This window comes from Brachycentrus maculatus, unplaced genomic scaffold (genome assembly GCF_059751285.1).
Source record: "Brachycentrus maculatus isolate JH-2025_06_01 unplaced genomic scaffold, ASM5975128v1 h1tg000042l, whole genome shotgun sequence".
Lineage (NCBI taxonomy): Eukaryota > Metazoa > Arthropoda > Insecta > Trichoptera > Brachycentridae > Brachycentrus > Brachycentrus maculatus.
Window position 1 is genome coordinate 1,003,048 of NW_028280796.1, and position 14,435 is coordinate 1,017,482.

General features: G+C 31.6%; 1 protein-coding gene across 1 annotated transcript; it reads right to left on the reverse strand.

The window, feature by feature from the left end:
- Positions 1–71: 71 nt before the first annotated feature.
- Positions 72–14,413, reverse strand: LOC148312371 (sodium-dependent nutrient amino acid transporter 1-like). Its single transcript, XM_088277387.1, has 14 exons — positions 14,250–14,413; positions 13,419–13,535; positions 12,437–12,692; positions 11,600–11,819; positions 11,476–11,519; positions 11,232–11,379; positions 10,527–10,605; positions 10,341–10,444; positions 9,876–10,068; positions 8,927–9,103; positions 7,640–7,739; positions 6,584–6,760; positions 5,691–5,782; positions 72–1,625 (listed from the first exon to the last, which is right to left on the reverse strand). The coding sequence occupies exons 1-14, from the start codon at positions 14,253–14,255 to the stop codon at positions 1,443–1,445; spliced, it is 1,896 nt and encodes a 631-aa protein (XP_088133513.1). The 5' UTR covers positions 14,256–14,413; the 3' UTR covers positions 72–1,442.
- Positions 14,414–14,435: the final 22 nt, after the last annotated feature.

Here is a 14,435-nt window from a genome sequence, read left to right on the forward strand (position 1 = left end):
CCTGTTATTGCGGTAGCAGAGTCGACATACTGAATTCCATATTCTTCTTCATCCATGTTGAGATGTCAAAAGAAAAAAAAATTAAAAAATAACTGCTAATTGGAGGTAATCCAGATTTTTTAACAAGTATTTGGACACACTAAAAATGTTACACATATTAACAATTTAGCATTAACTACTTGCAAAATTCATTATAATGAATCTGTTTCAAATGATCTATCAAACGGTTGTATGATTATTGAAAGCGTTTTTTTAAATGTACAAATAATTAAAGATATTTATTTATATTTAAATATATATTTATTTAATTATAATCTGATAAAGCCTCAGCAATTAATATATTTCCTAAATATATTACAAAACATTTATACATTTAGAAAGTGTAAGTAATTTTGACATATGTATATTAAATATTAATAGAACAATTATTTATTTCCAAAAAAACATGTATATTAATTAATTATACAATATAAAATAACATTGGATGTAAATATACTTAGAAGCCAAAGGATAAAATCAACTGAATTATTTTTTTGCAAATCGTTTTTTAAAAACAAAACGATTATAAAATCCACAAATGGTACAAAATAAATATGTGTACTAGAAAAAAACAATATTTTCTTTATTTTTGCATATCTTTCAAATAATTATAAAAAACATTCACAATCTTTGATTTTGTTTATTTTAAATTTAAATTGGGTAAACTCATTCTCAAATGTATTCAAAGATTTTGTATGAATATGTATGTTGCATATTTAATAGTAAACTGATCTAAATCAAACTTTGCTTAAGTCGACTTAAGTAAACACAGAACCATCTTATAATTTTGTCAAACAACATTGTCAATTTGTAGTGTATTCAACATTGTTTGCATTGCAGATACATGGAAAGCATTACAAGATACCTATGTGTATAAGTAATTTGATTTTCATAAGCTTTGTTAACTATTGTCATGTAAGTTTTGACCGATGCTTTATTGAAAAATGCGTAATTAAGTTGAAAGTCAGTAAAAAAGAAGTCTTCACAATGTAGTAAAATTGCTCAAAGATTTAGTAAAATATCAATAAAAAAATATTTTCAGTGTTAATTAAAAGGAAAACATGACAATATTATTTTGGTAATATAAAATGTAACTCAATTGATTTTCTCGGTGGAACAAGCTCATTTTCAACAAAAAGGGGAAGGGGATGATGATATATATCTTGTAGCTTGTACTAACTTTAGTGATCTCTATGTTTAATTATACATTTGAAACACATTGTTTGACACCACACATATAATTTAGGAGAATTCAATGTTGATTATATATATATATACCCTGTTATTATCAATCTTTATACAATTAAACAATTAAGAAAAAATGTTTATGTTATATTATTTCTATAGTATTAATAAAGGTTAGAATAATTAACTAAAATAAATAAAATAAAATTTGCACTTTCCTATTCAATAGTTGAATCTTTCCTATAAGAGCCATTGAGCGAATACAGAATGTGCTTTATAAAACCAAGTTTTAAAGCGTCCCGTTTTCTTTTTGTTTGGTCCTTGAACAGCATCCATTCCAAATAGACCTTAGAGTCTTTAGGACCCCATCCCGATGTTGGGCTAAACAGAGATCTAACCGTCTAAAAAAAATATTCATCCATATTACTGCGGGCAACAATCATATAAAAAAAACATATGAAAAATATATCTCAAATGATGATTCCTAAGAAAAATTATGAATGTCTTTGTCTTTTTCTATTTAATTGCCTGTGTTTATTTATTTTTCTTATTGACATTAAGATTATAATGATAATAAAAAAGACATTTATTAAATGTTTAAACTGTTATTTTGTACATTTAAATTCTTGAAACAAAATGAAATCAATTTATTTATTTTTACAAATCCAAATTTACATAATATTAGCTGTACCCAGCAACGGGTTGCTGTGGCTGAGTCTAGTTAAATAAAAAATAAAGAAAATAGAATGCACACATTTTAAAAATGTTTAATTTCACTACAGTAGAATCGCGATATAAGTAATCGCGATATATCGAAAAATGACGTATATCGAAAAAAAAAACCAAATTTATTCCCTAAAACTAATTTTTCATACAAAAATGCATTTATATAACGAAATCCCGTTATTATGTATAACAAAATCACTTTTGTCCCGTACGAAAAAATGCCAATACATTTAAGTAAATTTATAACAAATAAAAAATGTTATGATAAAAATATTTCAAAGCCGCGCCGCCGCGGCGCCGCGCCGAAAAAAAAAATGTTAAGATAAAAATATTTCAAAGCTGTGCGCGCCGCCGCACCATATGCGGATGGTTTTATGGCGATTTTTAAAAGTAATTCAATACAATATCCCATCAGCTTGAGTAATTAAGTAATTAGAGTCAATGAGTCAGTGAAATGATTTACTTTAGCAATAATAATTCTTTACTTGTGTCGCCTACTTTCAAAATCCGCTAGATCCAGTTTTATAAGATTTAAAAATAAATACTCTATCGGAATGCCAGTTGTGGGTTTTATTGTTCAAAAATTTTAAATACTTGAAAACCCCGCTAAAAAATACTTAAAAACAACGTTGTATTTCAAATTCCGATATATTCATGAAACTTGCCTTCTGACCCATATCGGTCAATTAGAGAGCGGAGATAGGTCAAAAGTTAAGATGACGTCATTATCGATTTGTGTCTCGTGTTTTTTTTTTGAGTACTGAAAAACTTTCCAAAAAAATGGGAAAATTCTCTGTTTTATAATATTTTATATAAAGATAGACAAATCTTTGAAACATAAATGTTATCCGGAGAATTTGGATTTTTTTTTGTAAAATCGACTTATATGGATCTGGCGGATTTTGAAAGTAGGCGACGTAGTTATAATCTCTCTTCTTATTTCAATGAAATTATTTCTGTAGGCCATAAAAATTCTCAAGTATATTCTCTCCCATAATCAGTCCACCTGCTTATCTCAATGGTAGACAATAATAATTCTCAAATTACAATCCATCTTTTTATCTCAATGAAATGATTCTGTTGACAATAATAATCCTCAAATTGCATCCGTCTTTTATCTACATCGTAAGGGCATTTGTCCACTACACGGAATAATTTTACCGTCCGTCCGACACGTCAGTTTGCGTTTTAAAACGACGATTTTACGATCGAATTTACGCGCAACGTGTTCACGCACCGATCAAGAGCTCCGATCCGAAGAAAGATGGACAAAAGCACAAGCCAATCGTCATTTTAAAACGCTAACTGACGTGCCGGACAGTAAAATTACACGGAATTTCGGGTAGTGGACAAGCGCCCTAAGTGGGGCGTAGTGTCGGGTAAGACAATCTGCACACTATTGGACTAGCGGAGTAACGTGTTACGACGTACGACATGCACGCATACTTACAAAGCACGCCACACGCGCAAACACAGAAACGTTTGTGTATTTTTACGATTTTATGTTAGGATTTGATTCCCGATTTTTTTACAAATTATTTATTTCCGTCGCTGCAAATGAATGACATTATGAATAACATTTACCAGACCCAACATTACAAAATTGTTTTATTTAAACTTAAAATATGGCCAATAAAAGCAACTAGGAATATTAAATATGACGGACAATTTGGACAAATACGAATTTGTCCGTTTTATACGGATTTTGAAGGAATAAAGAGATCAAACGGAATTTGAAGGATTATAACGGAATTTTAACGGATTTTAGGAAATTTTTAGCGACAGCGAAAAAAAATTCATCGCGTAAATTTTGGAAAAAAAAATTTTTTTCGCCATCTCGTAATTTCGCAATTTCGTAATTTCGCAATCTCAATATCGAAAACTACTCTTTGACGTCTGACAACACTGGCCGTCAGTAGCGCGCAAGCCGTTCTCGTTCTCGGCTTTGGCGGCTACTTGTTATATTATTATTATTATATTTGATGTTATTATTCTCATTTTCAGATACATATTTACCAGACCCAACATTACAAAATTGTTATATTTCAACTTTAAATATGGCCAGTAAAAGCAACTATGAATATTTACGTTTTTCCTGTTTTAAAATCACATTCTCATATTATGTACAAAATACATACGAGTATCATCGATTCCCGCGGCACTTTTATCACCGTAAGGTTAATAAGAAAACTAGTGAAAATATGTAGATATTCAGTTCCCTATGGCCCCCTTCCTCCTTTGTTTGCAGAACTTGCGATCTTTTTGAAAAGCCGCGCAACATTTTTTGCAACGGCGCGCAACATATACATACTAAGTATGATTTAAAAAAATTCGTTATATGTGGGAATTCGTTATTACGAATTAATATTTTTTGGTCCCTTGGATTTCGTTATATCGCGATTCTACTGTAATCAGCAATGAAAATATTTTTAAAATTATGAAATATCAAAGCAATCAAAACCATTGAAAATTCCTAGTGACAGCATCTATCAAAAAGCACGCGATAGCATGCTTCTTGACAGATGCTGTCGAATATGCCATGAGCAATGTTAAGTATTGCTTATGTTTCTGTTACGTTACAGATAGCGCTGCCACTGTTACTTATATGAATTAAAAATCCTTTTATAAAATATAAGCCTTATACACCATAAGCAAGGCAAAATAACTTCAGCACCAATATCTACACATAAAAACCCTTATCCGCACCCAATGGTGCATAGGGCACTGCGTCATATAAACGCAGTGTTATCTTGATCGTTTACACATGAAGGAAAGGTGATCAGCCTTCCGCTTCAACTACTAGTCCAGGGTAATATTGAATAAATATTACAGTGAAAAAATCACTTATATTTATTTTACCCCTCTTGGGAATCGAACCCAGGACCTCCAGAACGGTAGCCGAGCGTGCTGACCATTACACTACGGAGGCGGACAAAAAAACATGTATATTAATTAATTATACAACATAAAACAACATTGGATGTAAATATACTTATAAGCCAAAGGATAAAATCAACTGAATTTTTTTTGTACATCGTTTTTTAAAAACAAAACGATTATAAAATCCACAAATAGTACAAAATAAATATGTGTACTAGAAAAAAACATTATTTTCTTTATTTTTGCATATCTTTCAAATAATTATAAAAAACATACACACCTCTGATTTTATTTATTTACACATAAACTTCTATGCTAAAATATTATTTAATAAATTGATAATCTAAAAAAATAACAATTAACCACAAAACAAATATTTTGTTCAGTCATTCACATAAATTTATTTCCAATAAATCTGATTAATCTTCAAATCAGTTAATAAAGGAATATACTTCTAAAATCATTGTGCATTTATTTTGATATTCTAAAGAAAATATCAAAATAATGTAGTGACATGGCAAAATAAAGATCGGGGCATATCCGATTGACATAATATGGCAGTCAAATCAAGTTCCAGAAAAATGATTTCTGATGAATGACTCATGAACATGTCTAGTATTGATTTGATTAGTTTTAATGGAAGACAATGCACAGTATCTCAATCTGTCACAAACTACACCATGCAATGTCTCCTATTAAATCTAACAAACTCCATAAATGTGTGGTCTTAGTAAGTCCGTTTTTGACAAATAAAGAAAGCACAAATAATGCATTTTCTCAAATAAACTCTTGGTAAATATTGTACATTTTAAAATAATCAGTTAACAGGAATATATGACTAATTAAATAAATAAACTCACCCTTATTGTACTTGATTCCCTTTGCACATAAACTATAATACTCCAAACTGGTAGCTGTATAAGTCCAAATGCTACCAACGTCCACCCCGAAACTGTAATTTAATAATTCAATTATCTACTGTCATTATTGAACATTACTGAACAAGATAGGTTTATTAAGTGATTAACAAATGCCATAAACCAATAGGTTATCTCATTATTCAAATTACCTCTCTTTGTCAGGACAATCACTACATAAGCTTGCAAACAATACTACCATAGTACTATTTACAGAGTTACAACTACACAAAATATTAATCACATGTGGTTTTGGTCAACCCAACGATCAACATGCACTGAGGATTGCAGAACAACATGCACTAAAGGCCGAGGTGTAACATGGTAAACCATAGTGCTTGTTACCTTAGACTTTAGTGCATGTTTTTTTGCTATTATTAGTTCATGTTTGGTCTTGGGTCAACCAAAAACATAAGTGATTAATATTTTGTGTAGTTGTAGGTGTGCGAATAGTGCTATGGTAGTAACGTGTAACATTGTTTACATGCTGGTTTGTTGATTGTCCTGATGAAGAGATGTGTACGTCTTAAAACTGGTACACCTTAATCTCAGTCAGTATATACTTAAAAAACTAACATTTTGTAAAAAATATTATAAAAAAGAGAAATAACCTGCAAAGCCTCTAGTTTAGAGGATAGTTAGGAAAGGGAATGCTGATGTAAAAAATACATTACAAACACCCACGTCAATTGAAAAATAAATATTTCTTGAATAAATTTTACAATCAGCGGGAATCGAATGCCAGTTTTGTAGTTGAGCATCTACCTAACTATTCCACGGTGCCAGTATAACCACAAAGGAAATGCTCGAAATGATAAAAATAAATATGATCTTACTGTAAGCGCTTAGTGGATATGCGTTATTCATATAGTGTAACATTTCTAGGCTTGCCAGGGCATAGAAAAATACAGAAGTCATCACAAGAGGTGTGATGACCCCCCAACACCAGCGCAGGTATAACGACACCTTTTTGCCTGTCATAAATTCTATATCTTCGCATAAGTTTTCCAACCCTGAAATATAAATTTAAATAGTACAAGATTAAGATACAAGTCACACTATCATGGCTGTGACATTCGGAAATAGCTCTATGTTGAAAAGGAATAAGCTTAATAAATACTTCACTAATTCCTCAAGTCAAATTAGCCATATTTTACAAATGTATCAAAAACCTCACTGGTATGCAGAAGGCTCTAAGACCAATGCAAATATACAGGTTTCAAGAATTAATGCAATATGGAAGTTCAATAATGGGCAGAATGGTGGACGTTACACAAGTGAATAAAGTGATCGCTTGGGCCAGCCAAATGCCAGGGCGTAAGCTCTGGGATGCTCGGACTTCCATCTTCTTTAAAAAAAGGGAAGAACAATACATGTTTCATATCAAGCTGAGATACATTTGAAATTCTAGGTATTTACAATATTATGTAGTGCAGAATTTGGATTTCAATAGACTTTTTCATGTGTTGAGATATTAACACAAATCTGGATATACATAATTCCTTAGTGAGCAAATCTAGCAATTGTAAATAAAAATTTGGTCGCAGAATATTTTTTCCTAACCCTTATCTGCATCTAATGGCGGATAGGACACTGCATTGTAATGACACCCTGTTATCTTGATTGTTAATTTCATGAAGGCAAGATGATTAGCCCTGCGCTTCGGGTACCAGTCAAGGGTAATATAAAATAAATATTAGGGTGAAGAATTACTTATATTTATTTTGAAACCCTGGGAATCGAACTCGAGACTTCCAGCATAGTAGTCAAACGTGCTTACCACTACTACACTATGTAGTGCTATGTAGCCTATGTAGGCTGATACTCAGAATATTGTGTAGAAAAATAAAGACTTAAAAATAATGGGAATCTCAAGACACAGTTGAATTTACCATATATCCAGCTTATTCCAATGAGTTCTGCTAATGCCAACCCCAAAACGAGAAACGTGCCTCCAAAATAATCAACAAGATTCAAAATGTGTTGGCCACCCTACAAAATAATTATCTAAATTAGTAAAATAATTGTATGTATACATACTCACTAAACTAAAAAAAAAAATAATAAAATAATAATATAACCCTTATCCGCACCCCAATGGTGCATAGGGCACTGCATCATATAAACGCAGTGTTATCTTGATCGTTAACACACAAAGGAAAGGTGATCAGCCCTCCGCTTCAGGTACCAGTCCAGTGTAATATTGAATAAATATTAGAGTGAAAAAATCACTTATATTTATTAGACCCCCCTCTGGGAATCGAACCCGGGACCTCCAGAACGGTAGCCGAGCGCGCTGACCATTACACTACGGAGGCGAAAAGAAAATAAGTTGATAAAATTACAGTCAGTCCTCACTAAACACCAGATCAAGTTAGTGAAAATGAATGTTATGTTAACTTTCTGATGTAAACAATATAGTTTTATGGCTTTTTGCTTTGCGCTAGATCAGTGGTCACCATTTTTTTTGAGAAAAGGACTGGATTTATTTTTATAAGAAAAAACTTGGGAGGCCAGATGAATAATAAATATTTTTTCCGATCTCAATCGGGGTCCAATTGGACTATTTATTTATATGTGCTTATTTTATAATACAAAAAATATTTATTATAATGCAAGAATATCTGATACTTATTTTCAATTAAAGGAATAAAGATATATTAAAAGTCTTCCAATAAAAAAATTATTTAAATGCAGAAATCGTGAATTTTTGGAGGGCTTCATGAAATATTTGCTAGTCCACTGCACTAGATGATCGAAGATGCTATATATTTTATGCCCGACAATGATATGCAGTGAATTTCTCATTTTCTTCTAACCCTTATCAACACCTAATGGTGCATAGAGCACTGCATCGTATTAACACAGTGTTATCTTGATCTTTACTTTCATGAAGGCAAGGTGATCACTACTGCGCTTCAGGGACCAGTCCAGGGTAATATTAAATAATTATTAGAGTGTAAAATCAATAATGTTTATATTCACCCCCCCTGGGAATCAAACCCGGGCACCTCCAGCATCTAAACCTCCAACACGGTAGCTAATCACGCTAACTATTATACTACGGAGGCAGACAATTTTTCATAGCCATATACATATTCATGATTTTGATCAGTTGTTAAAGCAAATATTTAGCAAGTGTAGGAGTGAATGTATTAAATAAATAAAAAAGTTTTTACTGGAGTAATGTAGACAAGTCCAGGAATAAATGTGATGATACAAGATAGAAGGGCGATCTTCCAATAGGCGAATTGTTTGAAACGGTCAGACAGAACGGTTACAATTGAGCTCTGGTAAGAGACGGCACTGCCGAGACCCAGAACCCACAGCATTGCAAAGAAGAGAGCTGAAAAAATCTGGAAAAAAAGGTTAATGTATTTCATTGGATACTTAAATTTGTTAACCTTTCAAATACTGATACCCAATCAATACCCTATTAAAATGGTGGATCCTGGCATACTGCAATTTTTTTGTTAAAAATTACATATTACATATACTAAGTATGCAATGGTTATCTCGAGAGATGTTTCTGAAAGTCTTCTTCTTCTTTTTGTCCTCATCTGCACCCTAAGAGAACATTGGGCATTACAAAAAATTGAAGCTGTTTTTACTCAATCGGAATTATACGAAGGCAAGATGAGCAGTCATGCAATCCAGATTCACATATACATGAATGGAATATGTTAGATAGCATACAGATGACATAAGTGAAAAGGATCATGATTGAAGGAAAAGGAAAAATTGCAACATAGTTAAGGCACCCAGAGTTGTATACCCGTGCTCGTAATAGTTTGTGTAAGCTGTACGCTATTCGAGGATATCATGTCTTTGTATGTTATAATTATCCCAAGAGATGTCTCTACATGTTCCAATATTGACACGGTTGAATGCTCTTGATTGTGGCTAGTAAAATGAGTAGAAAAGTTACATATATTTATAAATATGTATAGACTGGGTTGCCAGCATGGAAATATAAGATGTGTTAATACAATTGTCACAGTCAAAAGGTTTAAAATACAATTTGAACTATAAATAATATAATTTTCCATTGGTGAGATTTTGATTGTACCATTATAATGGCAATAAGAAAAAAATTACTATATTCCTGAAATGTGCATGAAACCTTACCTGTGGGAATTTGTCAAACTTTGCAATGGCATCGGGATATGATATGAAGGCGAGACTGTTTCCACCGCTGCCGATAACATCTCTTATGTTGGTAACATTTTTTTCATGTGCCAGGTTACCAAGAATTCCAAATATAGTTACACCAGCTAAGAGGCTTGTGAAAGTGTCAACAGTCACCACAATCAAAGCATCCCTGAAAAATATAAAATAAAAATAAATGAAATAGGCAAAATTACGCTTTTTATTAATTTATTCTATTGTTACATTCGAACCATCTATCTTCAAGCTTGGATAAACTTAAATTTACCCTTTTCTTCACTCAATAGTGCATAGGACTCTGAATTCCGTAGATGGAGTGTTATCAAGATAACCATATTAATGATCAAGATCATTAATAATGGGAAGGTAAACTAATAGCGCCACCTATGAATATAGAGTTTCTAATAAAATGATTATAGATCTTACCTGTATAAATTTTGTTTAAAACTGTTGAAAGATGAGTACATTATGATGGCGCCGATACAAACAGTTAGAGAGAAAAATACTTGGGTCACCGCTGCGTACCAGACCTATAATATAGAAAGAGTGAGGGAATGACATCTCATAGTAGTTATTCAAATATCAATTTAAAATAAATAATTAATCGCATACCTTAGGGTTGTACAACTGATGCCAATCAGGTTCGATAAAGAACATTATTCCTTCTAACGCTCCATCTAATGTGCCAACCCTTAAAATAAAATAAAGTATAACATGTTAATTCCGAATCTACAATACTTAAACAGTTCTAGGAAATATTTCGTTTTCTGAGGTTTTGGACAGTAAATATTTTGTTGCGTGCTGTTAATCTGATATCGGTATAAGAGGAGACAAATCTAATAAAAAAGTGTTTATTTAATACATAACACAATATTAACACGTTGACTGCCAACTACAAGATAACTCGTAGATTGCTTTCTTTGCTAGGACGCCAACTTCGAGTTATCTCGTACTGTGTTTACTTGCCATATTCGTGTAGCTACAATAAAATTCGTTGTATATCACTGCTAATATGTATAGATGGCTTCTGGGAAGAGAACAAAAAATCAATGCTGGCTTACATGAACAGAAAATTTATTAATAAATGAACAGAAAATATGATTATAAAAAATTATAAATCAAGAAGAAAAATAATATGTTTGCAGAATTGGCTTTTTAGACCTGAAATCTGAAAATTGCTAAGGCAACATGTTAATTTTTGGAAGATCTTTGGTAAATAGCAGTTCGTTATATGGAAGTTCAACTGTATATTATCCATATTTCATTTCGCATTGAATAATAATAAATATGAATCATACTAAATAAATGTATACTTACTTAATGAGCAGCGTTATCATTATAACGTAAGGGAAGAGAGCCATGAAATAGGCCGCCTTTCCTGAACTCTTTACACCATTCATCATCACAAGGAAGACAAAGAACCAGGAAAATAATAAACAGCAAGCCAAACGCCAATCTGGGTATCCTGATATAAAGCAGAATAAAACAAAATATTTAACATAGCTACATGTAATAATAAATCCGGAAACAAAATAAGATGAAAAATAAATAATAAACATACCTATTCCACTTGCAATATTATCATATTGCCCAAGCACCGATTTCCTAAAAATATAAATATAAAAATAATATAACCTCAGAAACGTTTGTAAAATTTATTTACTCAAATTAAATATAAATATTACGTGAAATAAAACTCAGAACTGCTAGTTTTATTCTTGTTATTGCGGAATGTATCATTTTTAGATGAAGCGGAATAGCAAGTCGGACCCCATTCTTCTATACAAGTGGCCCAGGGAAGTTCAGAACTAAAAGATTGCACCATGTAGAAAATTGTTAACGCCATTAGCGAAACATAATATGTGACGATGGAGAATGTTGCAACCAGTTGTCCATAGCCCACACCTAAAAATTTAAAGCAGTTATTTACACATAATGAATAATTTATTCTTACACCTTAAAAAAATTAAGTACATTCACTACAGAGGTAGGCAGAGATAATAGAACACCACACCAATCTGTCTTTGCAAACAATCTTTGTCACTTTCACATTAGTGCATATCCTCGTAGGAGGATATGCACGAATCCAGGTATGTAGATACATACATACCTGGTGATTATTCCGACTCCTGATCTGACCACTTTCAAGTATTTGAAATATTTGATCATGCTAAGTTTTACACAGTCTTTCTCTGTTTAGAAGCAGAGAAAGACTGTAAAATAAACAAATTTACTAGGCAAATGTAGCTGGAAATCTATTTCTTTTTTTGTATTTGTTTACCGTTCTTTCTTCACTCATTCGATTCACATGTATTAAACATCTCAACACACTTTACTTATTTTTCAAAAAAGTGGTTGTAAAAAATAAAAAATAAATAAAGGAAAATCAAATTAAATTACATATTTAAAATACATTTTATTCTTTATAATTTCAATGCATCTGCAATGCTAACCGCCAAGAAATGAAATCAAATACATTAAATTATGTAGCTTAGTTTTACAAATATTTAAATATTTCAAACCTGTCAGAGCGGGAGAGATGGCCCACACACGAATAGGATTTCTCCCGGAGAATTGTCCTAGGATCATCTCTAAATAGTACATCGGTTTCCCAACGAGAACTATCACGATCAGATATGGAACCAAGAATGCTCCACCTCCATTCTCATACGCAATAAGAGGAAAGCGCCATATATTGCCCAAACCGACTGACATGGCAATACATGACATCAAGAACTCTGCGTTGTGGGACCATGTTGGCCGGTCATCCTTGATTTCCTTGAAAAAAAATTCATAGAAATTAAGCCTTGAGTGTCTACTTAAGTAGGTACTCTTACAAACCATAAAATGAATGTTAAAACATTTAAAAATACTTATATGTTACACATAACAGATAGTACCTAGATACCCAGTAACTCGTAGCATTAAGTAACCAGCTCATTGAAAGGGTTGAATGTATCAAGTAACAAAGTAACATACTGAGAGTGTACATAACAGAAAATGGCAGCCTTCAAAGGGAACTGGGAGTGCATTTTGGATTTACAAGCGCCACATTTAAAAGTATGAAGGCTGTCTGGAGATTTGTATTCTGTGAAGTATCAAAAATTCCATATACTTCATGCCTGCATACCTGTTCTCTTATACAGCTATGAAATAAGGCACCTTACAAAGGTTAGAATAGTTGTATACTTAGCAAGAATAGATGTATATGCTTATTTTAGGGATACAATGGTTTGACTTTATGAGATCATATACTCTGCACGCTTCCTGAGAGCCGCCATCAAACTCGCACTTTTTACAAGGCATCAGGCTTCCAACGCTCAGGATGTCACTGCTAATAATTCTCAATTAAATTACTCAATCAACTCATGAGAATGCAAAGGATCTAACACTATGAAAAATGAATTTAAATTAAAAGGAGTAATACAATAACAAACATTTTTGTTAAATCATTGACTTCACCATTAAAGATCTGTCATGTATGAGCAAATATTTAATTATTACCACATTATCTATGAATACATTTTCTTCCACAGGTTCAGCTGATTCTGTTCGGATTCTTTTTCTAGAGCGTCTCTTCCTCCTCTGATCGGTGGATGTCCCTTCACCACCTTCATTTGTCTATATCAGGAGATAACAAAATACTGGTAATATAGCACAAAAAAAGAAAAATCAGAAATAAATTAAATTATGAATTTGGAAACCATGTTAAAATTATGATCATCTTATTATCTAATGTGTCGGTAAATTAAATACATATTACTTAAGGAGTTATATTTCAAATGACTTAGGCTAACTAAAATTGGTTTTCAATTAGTAGTATAGTCTGAATGTTCATATTTCTTCCGAATATAATAAAACATGGATTTCTTCTTTTTTGATACTAAAAATATGAAACACCCACACTTGCTGAAAATAAATTTACTTTCTTCTTGGTGTGAACCAAACCCGCGATGTTCACAGTCCAGCATTTACCCAACACACTATTTATTTACAAATAATGGTGTTTACGATGTAATGCTAATTTGATTCCTGATTACATGAAGGCGAGATGATAATATAATTAAATGAATATTGGATTAAAGAAATCACTAAATGTATTTATTTATTTTTACCCTCTCATAAGTTGAATCAGTGAGCTAATAAAAAAATCAATTTGAATAATAATTGTTCTTGTATTTGAAAATATGCTTAATATTCATTGATTGAAATGTCTGTTATCAACACTTCAAGAAAATATCATTATCAAAAGTAAAAATATGTTCATATATACATTGCTTAATATTACCTCTCAAACAATGCTTTGATAATTAAATTATATAAATGAGATCTTACCGCCATAACAAATTAACAGATTTAAAAAAGATATTATTCACTTTTTGTAATTTAATTAAAATTTTCAAGTTCTTTCTAGTAATTTAAGTAAAATAACAAATTTAGAAAATTAGACTTTAATCTCATACAAATAAAAATATAAAAATTCTAACATAATGACAATACTTTTTCTGTTAATGAAAAGGA

What these genes read in the sequence shown, in the direction of transcription:
- LOC148312371 (XM_088277387.1), bottom strand. An exon ending in ATGTATTCATAGATAATGTG is followed by an intron (nt 12,693 to 13,418) that starts GTAATAATTAAA and finishes TTTTTTTTCAAG; the next exon opens with GAAATCAAGGATGACCGGCC. An exon ending in TAATATTGCAAGTGGAATAG is followed by an intron (nt 11,380 to 11,475) that starts GTATGTTTATTA and finishes GCTTTATATCAG; the next exon opens with GATACCCAGATTGGCGTTTG.